At 38.5% G+C, this 15127-nt stretch overlaps 1 protein-coding gene across 5 annotated transcripts in view; it reads right to left on the bottom strand.

The window, feature by feature from the left end:
* DIAPH2 (diaphanous related formin 2) overlaps positions 1-15127 on the bottom strand; it is a 778453-nt gene that overhangs the window by 462879 nt on the left and 300447 nt on the right. For all 5 annotated transcript variants that reach the window (XM_075896761.2, XM_075896762.2, XM_089781656.1 and 2 more), the window contains exons 19-20: positions 8512-8613; positions 2981-3075 (exon numbers count right to left, since the gene is read on the bottom strand). In XM_075896761.2, coding sequence (XP_075752876.2) covers positions 2981-3075; positions 8512-8613 — 197 coding nt within the window. The remainder of the gene's footprint in view (positions 1-2980; positions 3076-8511; positions 8614-15127) is intronic.

Here is a 15127-nt window from a genome sequence, read left to right as displayed (position 1 = left end):
TGAATCGAAAGAAATAAAGTACTATACATTGACAAGAGGGAAAACAGAATTGGTAAACACTTTTACTATTTTCTTGTTTCATAGCTAAAGGTTATTTTAGGTTCCGCCCCCCTCCAATCTCAGAAGCTGACATAATTTAGCATTCATCTATTCCTTAGGTAAATATTGTTTTGACCTATATTGAACTAATATAACTGTTGATGAAAAGACCAGGCCTAAGCATGTATTTATTCATTTTTAATATTCTTAGCTAATATTTTTGGAAGTGTTAGACATGCCAAGGAGGTCATTTAAACAAGTAAATGAAATAAATCTAATTTCATTACACAGCTGAGAATAACAACCTGACAAATGTCCATTATAACATTTCACCATGATTTTCATGTTGTGCTTTAGTTGCACTCAACTTTTTGTTGCATGACTACTATATACATGACCAGCGTTCCTGAAATATTGAGACGATATTAAGAAATCTGCACCCAATAGAAATATATCTTTTCTTCTTTTTTCAAACAAAGTAGTATTGTAATGCCACGTATTCTTCTTGTTTTGACTAATAAACTAAAATCTCAAAACTGACGAATCTTCAAATGTAGTAATGCTCAAAACTCACCATACCCTCTGTACCCCGCACAACAGGTTGTTGTTTTTTTCTTATTCCACATCTCATCAATTCCTAACAGTCTAAGGTGAATTTAAGAGTCATTACAAAATACAAACATATGGATTTACTAGTATACAATAAAGGAACAACACGAATAACTCAATTTAATCACACTTGCAAGAGACAAAGTAAAAATAATATGCATGCTAGAATACTCAAGAAGCTGAATGAGAAGATATCTGAGTCATTAGTGATTGTCTTTGAAAAGTCATGGAAGATGGGATAAATTCCAGAAGATAGGAGAAGGGCAAATATAGGCTATGTCTAGACTTCCGGTATCCTAGAAAAACTCCGCCGTGTCCAGGAAATGCGTCTGCTCTTCCAACATTTTTTGCAGAAGAGCAGATGCACTCTTTCAGAAGCCCTGTCTTCCTCGTGCCACAAGGAAGAAGGGCTCTTCCAAATGAGGAGGTTTTTTCGAAATTTGGCCCAGTGCAGATGGGCCAAATTTTGGAAAAGCCTCTTCCTACAAAACTATCAGAAAAAGGTATGCAAATTGCAAGAGAAGCAGAGGTAGACTTTTCTTTCCCAGACTTCAAGAACATCACTAGTAGCTGTATACAGACTATGCCTATACTGTTCAGAACAGCAGTTCAATGACGCCTTAAAAAGAGAAGCCGGTCTGTTTCTCTGAAGCTCAGAACATAGTATGCGAAATGGATTGGATAAGTTTAAAATCCATGTCTGTCCTTTCCTCTCACAAGGAGCTGCCTTCTTTGCAATGACTTCTTTTTTCCCCTAATCTTCAATATTACAACCACACACCTGACTTTCACCATGCCCTGAAGGGTGCCAAACTCCAACTATAATGGTGTCAGAGGAAACAAGTTGCACAAAAAAGGACTCTAAATGACAACAAGATGTTGTCTTTCCCTGACAGATTATTTCTAACAACTAGAACAATGGTATTAATTTTCTTCTGATTTCAATACAGGTAATTAATTATTTATGGTAATTTTTTTTCCTAGAAGAATGTAACATCTTGAAACACAATAAATTAGAAAGGTAGCACTTTTCAATAGGTAGAACTATACTGTACCAATTGGGCTTTAAATTACCATCTCACATATCTGGAGGGTTAGATTCCAATGGAAGAGTTTTTCAAAAGATTGATATTATATATTAACAAAACTTGTAGATGGTAGCATGAGCTTTCGTGGGCTGTGCCCATGAGCTTTTTAAGTGGGCTGTGCCCATGAAAACCCATGATACCATGTACATGTTTTGTTAGTCTATAAAGTGCTAATAGACCATTTGTTGTCTTAAGTTTATCCTGTACAGACTAACTTGGCTATCCCCTGAAGCTTCTGCTACTATCTAGTTTATTTTATAGATCTTATAATTGATTTGCACAATACATTATCATTTTTATGCTACCTCTGCTGTACATCAGATAAATCTACTAATAGTAGTCCCCAGGACTTGTATGAAGAATTCTAGGCCTCACTCCTAATCAAATGAGTTCAAGTCAGGGATAGTCTGTCACCATGTGGACTGCAGAATCAGACACTGTGCTTACTTTCACATTCTTTCCTCTTGATTGGCAGAGGAGCACAGAAAACAGAATAAATCCATACTTCGTGATTGTTGGCTATATTTATGTTCACAGTGACAAAACACAATGTGACTTATGTTTATGGTACCTGATATTACAGTCCCCAGACAAGCAAAGCTCATTAACTTTAAAGGAGCATTGCATGAAGCAGCACACAACACTGTAAGATATATTCAATAAGAAGTGTCAATAAAACTACACCATATTTTCTGCCACAAAATTTGAAAAAAAATACTATGGAAGTTATCATGCTGAATCTGGAATTTTGCAAACTATTGTACTTAACAAATACTAAATATTTCCCCATATTAAATTAAATGACACGATATCCAGCATGGCTCTCATTCTCAAATATGTATAAGTGACAAAGGGAGCACATGCCATTAGTAAAAGGTAGTTTAATGATATGTTTGAAAATGTACTCATCTTAAGTATTTTGTGTATACACGAAAATATTAATGTGAAAACAAAAAGGAGCCAGACTACAGAAAATCAAGGTACCATTTTGTCTACACTTCCTTTATATAAAAGTTACTTTGTGTTCTTCGTATATAGAAATAAAAATCACAGAGCAAACACAATGCACATGTATTAAACAAGATTAATTTATAAGTGTGTTTAGCACAAGGTTTTGAATAGTCCCTTAAGATTAATTGATAAGTATGTGTTTAGCACAAGGTTTTGAATAGTCCTTTCCTCTTGAGTGAAAGCTCATTTCTTTGAACAGATTATTGTAAGGAAAGCTGAAATCGCTGACTTACCTGAATCAAGGATTCACTCAGCTTCTTTTCATCCACTTCTAAAACACTATTTTTTATTTCTTCATAAGGCATTCGGAAAGACCCCAGAAAGATTGCTGAAATGAAACAGGAAGTTATTAAAATCAAGTAAACCAATATTATGAAGCATTTAATTTAAGTTAGAATTTTTATTGCATAAATCATTCAAAAATAATGACAGGTCATCAACATGAAAAATTTGAATTTATACAGACAGCTACATAAAATTGTAAGTAAATAAGTTTTTTGTCATGACAATTTCTAATGACAAAAGTTCTCTTTGTTTAAAAAGAGCAATAATATTTCCCATCCTTGATGAATTGAACTGACAGGCCAAAGACTCAACTACCTTCTAAATGCACCCTTACAAACACACAAGTATTTTTCTAAGGAGGGTGAAACAATTATAGCTGCTATTAGACAAACTGTGAATAGAAGATTTCTGTTTCTTGTGCTTTCAAGCTTTACCCCTTTCACAAAAAGTACTTGCGTGTGCACGCGCGTTGTGCAATTGAGATGGCTAAGAACTTGAGATGAGGTGGGAGCTCTATGGCACATTCTGAGAGCAAGTGCTGAAAAAATGCAACATCAACAAAGTATGACATTTCCCAAAGGGATAAACATGACCTGGGAAAAATACATGGTCCTTGTCCTCATCTCTATTGGGAATACTAGCAGGGTCAATATTAGAGGGAGCAGGGGTGGGAAACCTTTTTTGGGGTCAGGAGATGCAGACCCAGGGGAAAAAATCAGTCAGGGGCTTCACAGAAGCGAGAAGCTGCAGGGGGGCTAGAACACCAGCATAGGGTCCTCAACGCAGGGGAGGGGAGCCCTGAGCCTCAAGCAAGCTGGGGGCTGCACCCAGGTCCCAGGCCTTAGCTTCCCTTACCCCTGTCTTAAAGGATAACACCTTTGAACTTCTCAAAGGAATTTAAGATGCGTTAGCTGAAATACCTGTGTTGCCCCTGCGCTCATCTATACTCTTCCAAATGGATTTTGACTTAAGCCAAAGTAGTCCCACATATATAGGCTACCACAGCTGCAATCCTCTAAACTGCAATAACGTGAAGTTGTCTCAAATCAACCTATCGTAGAAAAGTGTCTCGGAACAGTTTCTACAAGAGACCCAATGTGGCCAAAGAGTCCATCAGAGGCCTTATGTGACTTCTGAGGCTGGTTTCCTGTGTAATCATTGTCAATACTGACTTCATGTACACCTCAACTTTAACCACATCTTGTCAAGGTAAGCCATGTCTGCGTTAACACAAACACCCTGGCCATAATATGGCCCTCCATCCCATCTGATAATGATGCTACAGCATCATATGGTTTTCTCACATGGTTGTATAATCCAATCTGCAAGAAGCAAGACTGTGAACAGAATTCCCAAAGGAACATGCAGTCTCCCACTGAATACATAACAGGATGCTTGGCCCTGTGACAGTGATAGATGAAAGATACGTGAGCCCCAGATTAAACAGTAGCTACTCCAGAGCATCTAGGAACTTGCTAGATCCAGTTATGGAAGGCAAACCAATTAAGACACCTGGAGTCAATAAGGAACATGCTTGTGTCAACTAAGACAAGCTAATCAGGAGAATGACTCCAAGATCTCCCTCGAGTGGCAATAGGTAATTTAATCCCCATAATTTTATACGTATAGTTGCGATTATGTCTTCTAATATCCATTACTTTGCATTTATCAACATTGAATTTCATCTGCCATTTTGTTGCCCCGTCACAAAGTTTTGTGAGATTATTTTGAAGCTCTTCACAGTCTGCTTTTGACTTACTTACTTGTAAGCAGTTTAGTACCATCTGCAAATTTTGCCACCTCATTATTTCCAGTGATAGCAGTATTTCCATTCTCCAGATAACAGGGATACTGCAGGATAACATTGATTGTGCAAGACAACAAATTCTGGAATTTTTCCTGTTTTGGTTACATTGGTCATTTGGGAAATTCAGTTTGCAAATAAAAGGCTGTGTTTCTGGTATAACAAGATGGCCATTACACATGCTATTCATCGCCAATCCTTCAGATCTCACAGTGTTATATGATTGGTAAGGACATTCGTACTACAGGTTGCACCTCTATAAACTGGAACTCTCTGGTATAGCAACATCTGTGGTCCGGAAGGACCACAGATGTTGCCAGACCAGCGTCCCGGTGCACTGTGGGGAAGTAAAGGGGCTGGGAACTTGATGTGATGCAAGGGGAGGAAGGGAGCTGGGAGCCCAGTGTGTGGGCAGCTGGGCTGAGACTCAGTTGAGTTGGTTGTGGGGGTGGGCAGAAAGCCCATTATGCAGCTCAGCTGGGCTGCAGGAGATGAGAGAGTCAGGAAGGCCCAGCACACACAGCCCAGCTGGGCTGGGGAACAGAAGGGAATGGCAGGAAGCTAGGCGGGGGGGGGAGAGGGGGCGGATGGTAGAACCAGGAAGCAGGGCAAGGGGTGGAGCTGCAGCAAGGGGGGCCAGAAATGACTTCTCCTGCTCTGGCAAAATCCCTCATCCAGACCAGTCAGGTCCCGAGTATGCTGAACCAGGGAGGACCAACCTGTACCATGTTTAAGCCCTAGCTACTGATTCTCTTCCAAACACATATCTGGGATTTATAATAATATAGCACATGTATTATTCCTTTTCAGATGGAAAGATTTCAGGATCTGACCCCAACAGCTAGCAAGGATCATGAACACATGCCCCTAAATATGGAATCTTGGTATTTGATTATTGTCAGTGTAACACAGAGGTCGGTATCTCCGCAAACACTACATGATTAAATTTTGAGCAATTTCAGGATCTGGAAGACGTGTCACAAATATAGCCCGCTTCAGAGGAACATGTGCTGCCGCATGTGGTGTGGCTGGCCATCTGACAACTGGCACCTTCAACCACCTCCACCTACCTATTGGGCTCCTGTCTATCAACAGGCTAAGCTACTACCCAGGTCCTTGAAACAGTGTTTCAGTTTGAAGGTTTAAAGCAGGGTAGTCTGGAAGCACAAGCCCATTGGAGAATATATGTCGTGTCATCACTTTTAACACACTTAGGGATTTGGTGTAGATCCTGGAATCCATATGTGGCTACAGAGAGGAAACGGCCTTATTCAGGGTGTCATTTGTGGCAGCATTTTTTGGAGCCTTTAGGATAAGTTGCTGGCTCATGTATCAGAGGGGTAGCCGTGTTAGTCTGAATCTGCAAAAGCGACGAGGAGTCCTGTGGCACCTTATAGACTAACTGAAGTGTAGGAGCATAAGCTTTCGTGGGCAAAGACCCACTTCGTCAGATGCATGTATCTGACGAAGTGGGTCTTTGCCCACGAAAGCTTATGCTCCTACACTTCAGTTAGTCTATAAGGTGCCACAGGACTCCTCGTCGCTTTGGCTCATGTAAAGTTTCTTCTGGCAGGTCACTGAAACTGAAGGATACACATTAGAAGGGGTGATTGGTTATATTCACTTTGCAGAGGTCAAAAAAGTCAAGGAGGCCATTGTGAATCCATTATTCTACAAGAGGGGGGCAGTCTGGGATAATTTCTATGTTAGGTATGACAGCATTCATAGGAATATGACCATGGAGAGTTAAGTTCCTTTATTCACAGTGATGGGAGTCCCCACACAGCATATCAGTTTGCCAGTTCTGAGACAGGGACCGAGGAGTTTAGGGCTCCCTACACATGAATATGGTTTCCTCTCATTCAGGATCAGTGCAGCAACAGCAGTGGCCCAGCAACAGTGCAGCAACAGCTAGGTATGGGAGCTACAGAAATTCAGGCAACTGAGCATTGGCATTCTGAAACATACAGAATATAGGTGAAGCCCTAGGCAATCAATCAGTGTTACTTTTCCACTGTGATTTTATTCCACAAGTGGGTAGATGAGCCAGGTAATGGTGATATGGATCTGCAAGCACAGTACTTTTTTACATGGCACATAGGTGGGCTCCCTGGTTGTCTAGAGGTTCAGGTTCACAGACGGAGGAACAGTGATGAAGCTCAAATACAGGATGCTCTCAGAACTTGTGAAGCTTAGATTGACCCTGGATTGACATGTCGAGAAGATATATAAATAGGGAGGTGGCCAAAGTCATGAGCATCTTGGAGGGATTGGTTATTTCACAAGTGGATTTACATTCAAGGCAGCTAAATGATCTGGGGAAGATAGGGTCCATTAGTCAGATTTGGAAGCTGATAGATACCTTATTAAAGGAGGTATAAGATATGTGAGGAACCCTGCTAGTTATGAAAGGATAGAGTAGGTAGCCAATCTAACACAATCTAATGTTAGAACGATTAATGTGTTCTGATTATAATTCATTTTATGGTAATACTTTTTTCACTGAACTTTTCACATTTAAGAACATTTTGGTTTTCCTCTCAAGAGGACTAGCCTATCACATCTCTGAAGACTTCATATCTCTTGGCGAAGAAATATATAAAGGGGACCTGCTCCTTCAAGAATTTAACACAGTTGCCCCCTAAGAATCAATGCAGAGCAACTCTAGTGTAGATACTCTGGATACTGAGGCTATCAGTGAAGGAGGCAGGCCATTGGTCATTGATATACGGCTTTGTATGGACATTCAGAAATACCACTTATCGTAAGGAGAGTTGCATGGATAACTGGACAGCTGACGGAAGCAGATGGGGGCCTGTGAGGCTTAGTGTGCTCCTGCAAAGGCTCAAAGGTACACCAGTGGTATAGCTGTGGGGTTCTAAATCCATGATTTGAGGCAAGAGGTAGAATTTTCTCTTGGAAGCTTGTGTTTGGCTATCCAGAGACCTCAGGTTAGCTCTACAATCCATTATGAAGTGTACAGGCTTATCTGTCTTTTGATTAAGAGACATGATTCTTTGAATGGGAAGTCTGCTATGGTGTTCTGCACCTTCATGAGAAAGCAGAGGAATGTAACCAGAATTCCATCTTCATCACAATTTTTGTTGTTAAGACATGGGAAGCTGTATCTTCAGAGTCCACTGCAGCCTGTAGCATGGACTTGGGGGAGGATATTTTTGTAAACTTTCAGAAAGGGTGTCTCAAGCACAAAAAGAGAATAAAAGCTCTGACTTGGCCCATGTGGCAGTGAGAAGAAACTGGAGATGCCAGAGACCTGAAGAGCAAGTCCCCTGAAATAGTAGCTTACTTGACCCTCCTTTTCCTCCTAAGAACCTATGCCCAGACCCCACAGAGGTACCTCAGAAGTGACTAGAGGATTCTTGAGAGAATTCCGTTGTGTTGGTGCTTCACTACTGCTTGAGTTTAGGGGCATCCTTCAAGCTATTTTGCTATATTGTGTTTCATGCAGTAGAGTACGTTATCTGTCCAGAGCTCCACAACAAGCAGATGAATAAAAACTGAAGTACTGCAGAACAGCTGCAGCAATCCGAGGAAATAAATGTTTAATTTTTTTTCTTAAGATATGAAGGGGAAAGAACTAACAAATCAAGCAGTTAAAGCTGGTTTGCAAGCTCAGTCTTTTGTTAATCAGATAAACAATCTACTACTACTTACACAGATTCTGTGCTGTTTTTCCATCCAAGATTCTTAATTCTTTAACTCGTTTCTTTGGCAGAACTACTTTCTTTTCTTCTGTATCATCTACTGCCTTTCTAGCTACAAAATAAATAGGTACATATGAGTTTCTAATCACCAATAATAGTTTTAAATTTTAACTGACAGAAGAAACCTGTTTGCTCACAATAAGCTCTTCTCAAACAAAATGGCAAATACAACAAAATTATAAAACAGTAGATGGGCAATACAGAATTTATTAACTAAAATTTGATAGAACATACTGATCTATACTTCCACTTGTGCAAAAAAAATTGAAAAGCACAAAATGGTTGTTTTCCCAATTTTTCTTCATTTCTAAATCCAATACATTCAACAACCCAGTAAAGCTCAGAGAGCACTAACTACCATTTATTGTACCATCCTGAAGATTTCTCTTCCAAGAACCCAGTTCTGGTTATGAGACATGATGAAAATTCCCTCTTTCCATAGTATCTGGAGGACAAAACTCTGTCAATAATTGCTCCACTTTCCCTCCCTGTAGGAAAATGAGCTTACTTTTCCAGAATGTCTTCATTGCCTGTTTTCAGAATCAGGGTGGAATTTTTTCCAGCTGGGCAAAATTGATAAAGGACAGGTAGTGTGTTGAGTTTTTAAGATGTTTCTTGTTTTGTGCCAACCTAGCAGCACTGTGAAGTAATTAGATTAAAAGTAAAAAGAATGGGAATTCTAATATTGAGAAAATATAACGAATGTTTGCTGTATCAAAATTTGTAGCCAACACTCAATGAAAATAAAAAGGGCCAGATACCCGGGTTAAATAATTCTGGTATTAGGCTGGTAGATCTTTGCCTATAGAAAAAAGGGGAAACCTTTACATCTCATACTGATGTTCCCCATGCTACCTCCCTCAAAGGCAGAGGATTAGAGGATTCATAAGTGAGCCAAGTCCTAGAGGCAGACTGAAAAGGGTCTTTCCTGAATCACTCATTCAGTGAAATTCCATGAAATCCAATTAAGAGGTGATACATGAAGAGGGGTTATCATGAAGAAAACCTCACCTATTGTTAAATTAAGGAAACTTCTGTCTGTTCCTTAAATTAATCCTTTTACAGACCAGTCTCAAGCAACATGTGCAAATTCTCTTCATAAGGTCTGGTCTAGCACTGATCACGTTTGTTTTTGTTTACTATATAGTAATGGGCATTATGTACAGATGACATTGGGAAAGCTTGCTTGAAAAAATAGTGACAAATATTTATTCTCCATGCCATAATTTAGTAGTTCATATCCATGCAAATTTCAACATTTCTGCCACAGCACGGATGGGTGGCTAGTAAAAGTCCTGTGGCAATGTAGTCTTTCTAAGTTCCATAACAAATAGAACACCAACAAAAATACAACTCAGGTGTGTAGTAGTAATTACTTGACTAAACATATTTCCAATTTTTTTTTTAGTATTATGTTAAACATTCATTAATTTTGCATGGCTGGGTAGATATTAGCATAAATAAAATAAACTTAAGATTTTCCCTAGTTTAATTTAGTCTAATTGTCACTTTTAACATTAATGGTTACAGTACATCCCTATTAATTTGTAGGTACATGGAACATGACAAGTTATTTAGCTACAATATGTAACGAAGATTAAAAAGCATTTAACAAAGTAATACTGAATGACTGAATACAGTAACAACTAAACATTTATCAAACTGATTTCTATTTTTCTCTATTTATACCAGTATGCCTCATATTAAAGTGATCTACTTTCAAATATATAGCTAGAGATAAAATATATTTGAAAGAAATCTGTATATGTGTGTATAAATATACACATAACTTACTTTAACAAACACACTTGAATGTGTGCACATGCATGTGCGCACACACACACGTTACTTAAAGTATTGGAGATACAGATATTATGTCCTCTGACACCACTATTTGCATTTTCTCCCCGTCCTCTCCTTTCATCGAGGCAATATATTAGGTATTAACAGGAAGTGTCACTCAGGAATTAATTATATTTCAGTACTTGTTACAATAAATAAGAATAGCTGAAGTTGCCACGGCAACTTTAATATATGTGAGTTATACTCGAATAGATGTGTGCTAAGTCAGTTTAAGTAGTATAACCATCCACAGCACAATACATAGAATGGATTTATGTCGGTGATCATGAACGAAGATATAAATTAATAATGAAAACAAATAAATGCTATGCCATTCTGTTTGGACTGCAAAGCAAATAAGTATACTTTTAACTTAGGATCCCATCATACACCCTTTAACCAACGTATCTGGACAGCTCACATTTAATTTTAAAAAGAAAAAAAGTCTACAAATTGATGACGGTTAAAAAATGCAAGTTTCTCAAAGTTTTTTCAGAGTATACACCCTTCCCTAATAGAGACAGCGTCTCATAACTGTCTATGAGCCATTTTCATCTTTCATTCTTCTTATAACATCCCCATGGAAACTACAGTATTTGAATAAACAGAAGATAATATATAAAGTGGTGCACACCTAGCTGCCTTTTAATGAAAAAAGAAATGATCACATAACAAGCAAGCTCCTGAAATCCCATACATATATCTCTGATAAGTATGAATAAAAACCCCAGGCAGAACCCTTCACTTTGATAATGAATACTTAATATTTATTTTTAATTGGGATTAACAAATTTGTTTCAGATATTATATTAATAGGCATTGTTTACTTCAGCTTAATACAGAGAATTTGGTGTGGACCAAATATGCACTTTGTAAACAAACATATCTGAAAAAAATACACTGAGTTCACAAAAGAGTAGCAAGGTCAGACATTTCAACAATGTTATTTCATTTTTATCTTTCAATTTTAGTAGCTTTTGACTGTAGTGAATATTCTGACAGTATTTTCTGCAAAAGCCATTACTTTAAACCAGGACAAATCTTTACAAGTGTCCTTGTGTATGCAAACACACAATAGCTGGCTACATGGTATACATACATTGTATACAAACTATAAATAAATAAATAAATAAATAAATAAATAAATAAATAAATAAATAAATAAATGCTAAATATGGTACTTAGGAAGATAGGTCTTTTGACTCAATGAGTTGCAGGATATGTTTAGTTATGTATACACAGTAAAAGGCTGAAATCAGATTGTGTATGTCAAAGTTAAGGTTGCTGTACAAATATTAATTTCTTATTCGTACTCATATAAAGAACTGATGAATGTGTTACCTGAAAAAGCAGTGGTGATTTATAATTTTTTTATTTCAGAACCATATCACGGGGTTTCCAGTACATTAAATGTTTCTGTTATTTAGACGTGGATCTCAACAATGATAAATTAATTTTGAAGAAATGTTTGTTGCAATTTTATACTAGCTGTTTTTGTAATTTACAAATATATCGTTGAAGGAAGTGAATATAATTTTTATGTAACCTGAAATGTATTCAGCAAATACTGAAGAGGAGGGGAAAAAGCACATTACTGGAAGCATTTGTTCAAAAAGCATTTTTTTTTAAATCGTACGTACTTTGAAAATCAGGGTAATTAAGAAATTAACCTCATTCTGAGTATTATTAAAACAACAGCAAGTTACAGGAAACAAGTCTTTATTATTTTACTTCAGTGGTCTCCAACCTTTTTAAGCACAAGATCGATTTTTGAATGTAAATGAAATCCAGGATCTACCTCAACCCAAATATCCTTCCCCCGCCTCCTTCCTGCCTCCTCTCTGAGGCCCTGCCCCTGCTCACTCCATCCTCCCTTCCTCCATTCTCCCTCCCTTTCACCAGGCAGAGGGTTGGGGCACAGGCTTTAGTCTTGGGCTAAGGGATTTGGAATGCGACAGGGACTCTGAGCGGGCCTGGGACAGGGGAATTGGGGTGCAGGAAAGAGTTTAGGTCCGGGGGCTCAGGGCTAGGGCAAGGAATTGGGGTGCAAGAGGAGGCTCCTGAGTGTTGGTACAGTGGAGCTAAGGCACGCTTACCCCTAACCTGGCCCTGCACCACACTCCAAAATAGCCAGCAAACTCCCTCTATCCTAAGCCCTCTGCACCTCCCTCCCCAAATCCATTCTGTGTTGACAGAATACTGGGTTGGAGAGGGGGCACCCTGACATCATTGGCCCCTCCTCTCCCTTTCCTGCTCTGCATAGCAAGCAGGAGGCTCCTAAGGCAAAGGGCAGGATATGTGCAGCAATAGAGGGAGTGGCAACTGAAATGCCCGCATTTGATAGTCTCTTGGCCAAACCAGTCAAGATGACCTGTCAGGGGCTCCAAGATCTACTGGTAAATCCCAATCTACTAGTTGGTGACCACTGTTTTGCTTGGTTGAATGCTGCTTTATATGTTAATTGTTCTTCACTGGCAAACTCCTAGATTCAAAATATTTTGTTCTCTTAAGAAAAAAACCCAACATATAGTGAAATGGATAGAATGAGATTAAATTAAAATGAAAAATAATACTTTGGGGGAGGAGGGTTCTCTCTGCTTTAAATGTTGATTTCCCTAAATAGGGAGGAGTGGAACCTTAATTAATACTATTCCTTAGAAGCTCCAAAGAACCAAATCTTTTTAATATCAGTGCCTCATACAGGCTACACATATGATATGATTCCACTGTTTTACTCTTTGCTTCTCTTCATTCTGCCTCCACCTGAGAGGGAATGATAATACAACTCAAAACAAGGAAAATTAAAAGGTTCAGGTGTTGGGAATACCTAGCGACAACTCTTTCCAGAACAACAAAATTAGAGTCTAAATTAAACATGTTTGTAAGCAATCAAGATTTTGTTTTCATTTGGTGTTATGTTCTATTTCGTGAGTAATAATGTATTTGTTTATCAAAGCTGGAGGAAAAAAGCTGATGCAACCTACTGTAAGAGATTGTTTTCCATTCTTACATGTTAGGTAGTGCCTGTGCAGATGTAAAGCATGTATCTTCAATGATACCTACAGTTGTGAATTAACTAATATATCCCACAGAAAGAACTATTTCAATTTTCTACCTGCTTAGCGCATGAAGTAGTAACAATGACATTAGTCAAAATGTTTGAGAAGTTTAAAATGTATTAAACAAGACTAATTGTACTAATCACGAGGAACACACACAAACATGTTGCAATGGTTCAGAGACCTAATTAAAGGGGGGGATGTTACTATAGTAGTTGGTACAAAAATCTGAGCACATGTGGCTTTTGGAAATTAGCAGCTGAACGCTGAATAATACTCTCAAACACCTGTTCATTAACTCAATAACAGAACAGTATTAAATGTTCCCATACAATATGTTTAGCAGCCCTAATAGCATTAAATAAGCAAATAAACTTTTATATTTTATCCTTTGAGTTGACATTTTCTTTTGCTTTTAATTAGGTGGTTTTAGAGTTTATAAAAGGGAGTAGGACTGCAGCCTAAAACAATATGCAGAACGCTGAGCACCTCAAACTTCACAAACACTATGTCAAGAGGACATTAAAACTTTGACCACATCAGCATTCAAAATAAAGTTTGTTATGAAGATACTGTAATTATCTCCAAAAAATCCCATATAAACCCAAGAATTATGATTGACACATAATAGAATTTGTAGCTCCACTACAGAAGATGATGATGTTTTAAAAAGAACAGTTACTGACATTACAGCAAATGTGGTTCTGAGAAGTATACTGCCCACGCAGATTTCACTCACACACAAGAAATCACATTATTTTTGAATGGCAGTTTCCAACATGTCATGGGGACCTTCACAACCAATATAGCTGAGGGGATAGGCTCAGGCTGGCTTGAACAACTACTTATGTCCTTCGCCAGTGCGGAATTCATATGTGCAGAATTCAATTAGCAGGTTTTGGGATCCATTTTGGCCGTAGGTTTTTGAGAAACAACAATTTTTATAAGGTACTTAACAGTTCTTTCTATCTATGACTAAATATACATATTCAACTTTCAGAGACAAGCAGGTAGTATACAATGCTTAGAGATGGGTTAAAGGAATACTTGCATCTGGTCTGAAGGCCAGACCCAGAAGGCTTGAGAATTCCTCTCATGGATTCTTGCCTCAATTGTCTGTCCCATTTCCAAGTTTACCCATACTGGGGATGGGTCCGTATCTAGCAAAGAGAGTCTGTTCTGTTCCTCTGAAGAAGCTGAGTAGTATTCTTCCTTAAAAGAAGTGATTTGGTCCAGTGGTCTTCAGCTGTCCAACCAGCATCAGTCTCCTGACAATTAGCCTGTATTAAGAACTTTCCCAGTGCCATCTTGCATCAACACCCGTGAGTCCATTAGTGACACCGGCTGAAGGTTAGTGGAGCTCATGTGCTCAGCGTGGACATTCTCAGTGCAGTCACCAAATTTCTCTGGCACCAGGACACTCGGTGCCAAAAAGATTTGCTGATTGTGTGGCACTAAAGGAGAAGGGAGGAAGGTGGCACACAACTTATTATGTGAAATAATCATGAGTGTCAATTTCTATAGTTCTGCCATAACAGTGTGAAATGCTGGATCCTCTGGGGAGGATCTGTATTTCCTTACAGGATAAGGAGTATGTATCAGCTTGGGCCATGGTGTGGTGATTATTACAAACAAAATACAGGACTATGTAGCACTTTAAAGACT

Source organism: Pelodiscus sinensis, chromosome 13 (assembly GCF_052426305.1).
Source record: "Pelodiscus sinensis isolate ZL-2025 chromosome 13, ASM5242630v1, whole genome shotgun sequence".
Lineage (NCBI taxonomy): Eukaryota > Metazoa > Chordata > Testudines > Trionychidae > Pelodiscus > Pelodiscus sinensis.
Note: the sequence above shows the minus strand (reverse complement) of the source record. Positions and strands in the feature narration are given on the sequence as shown.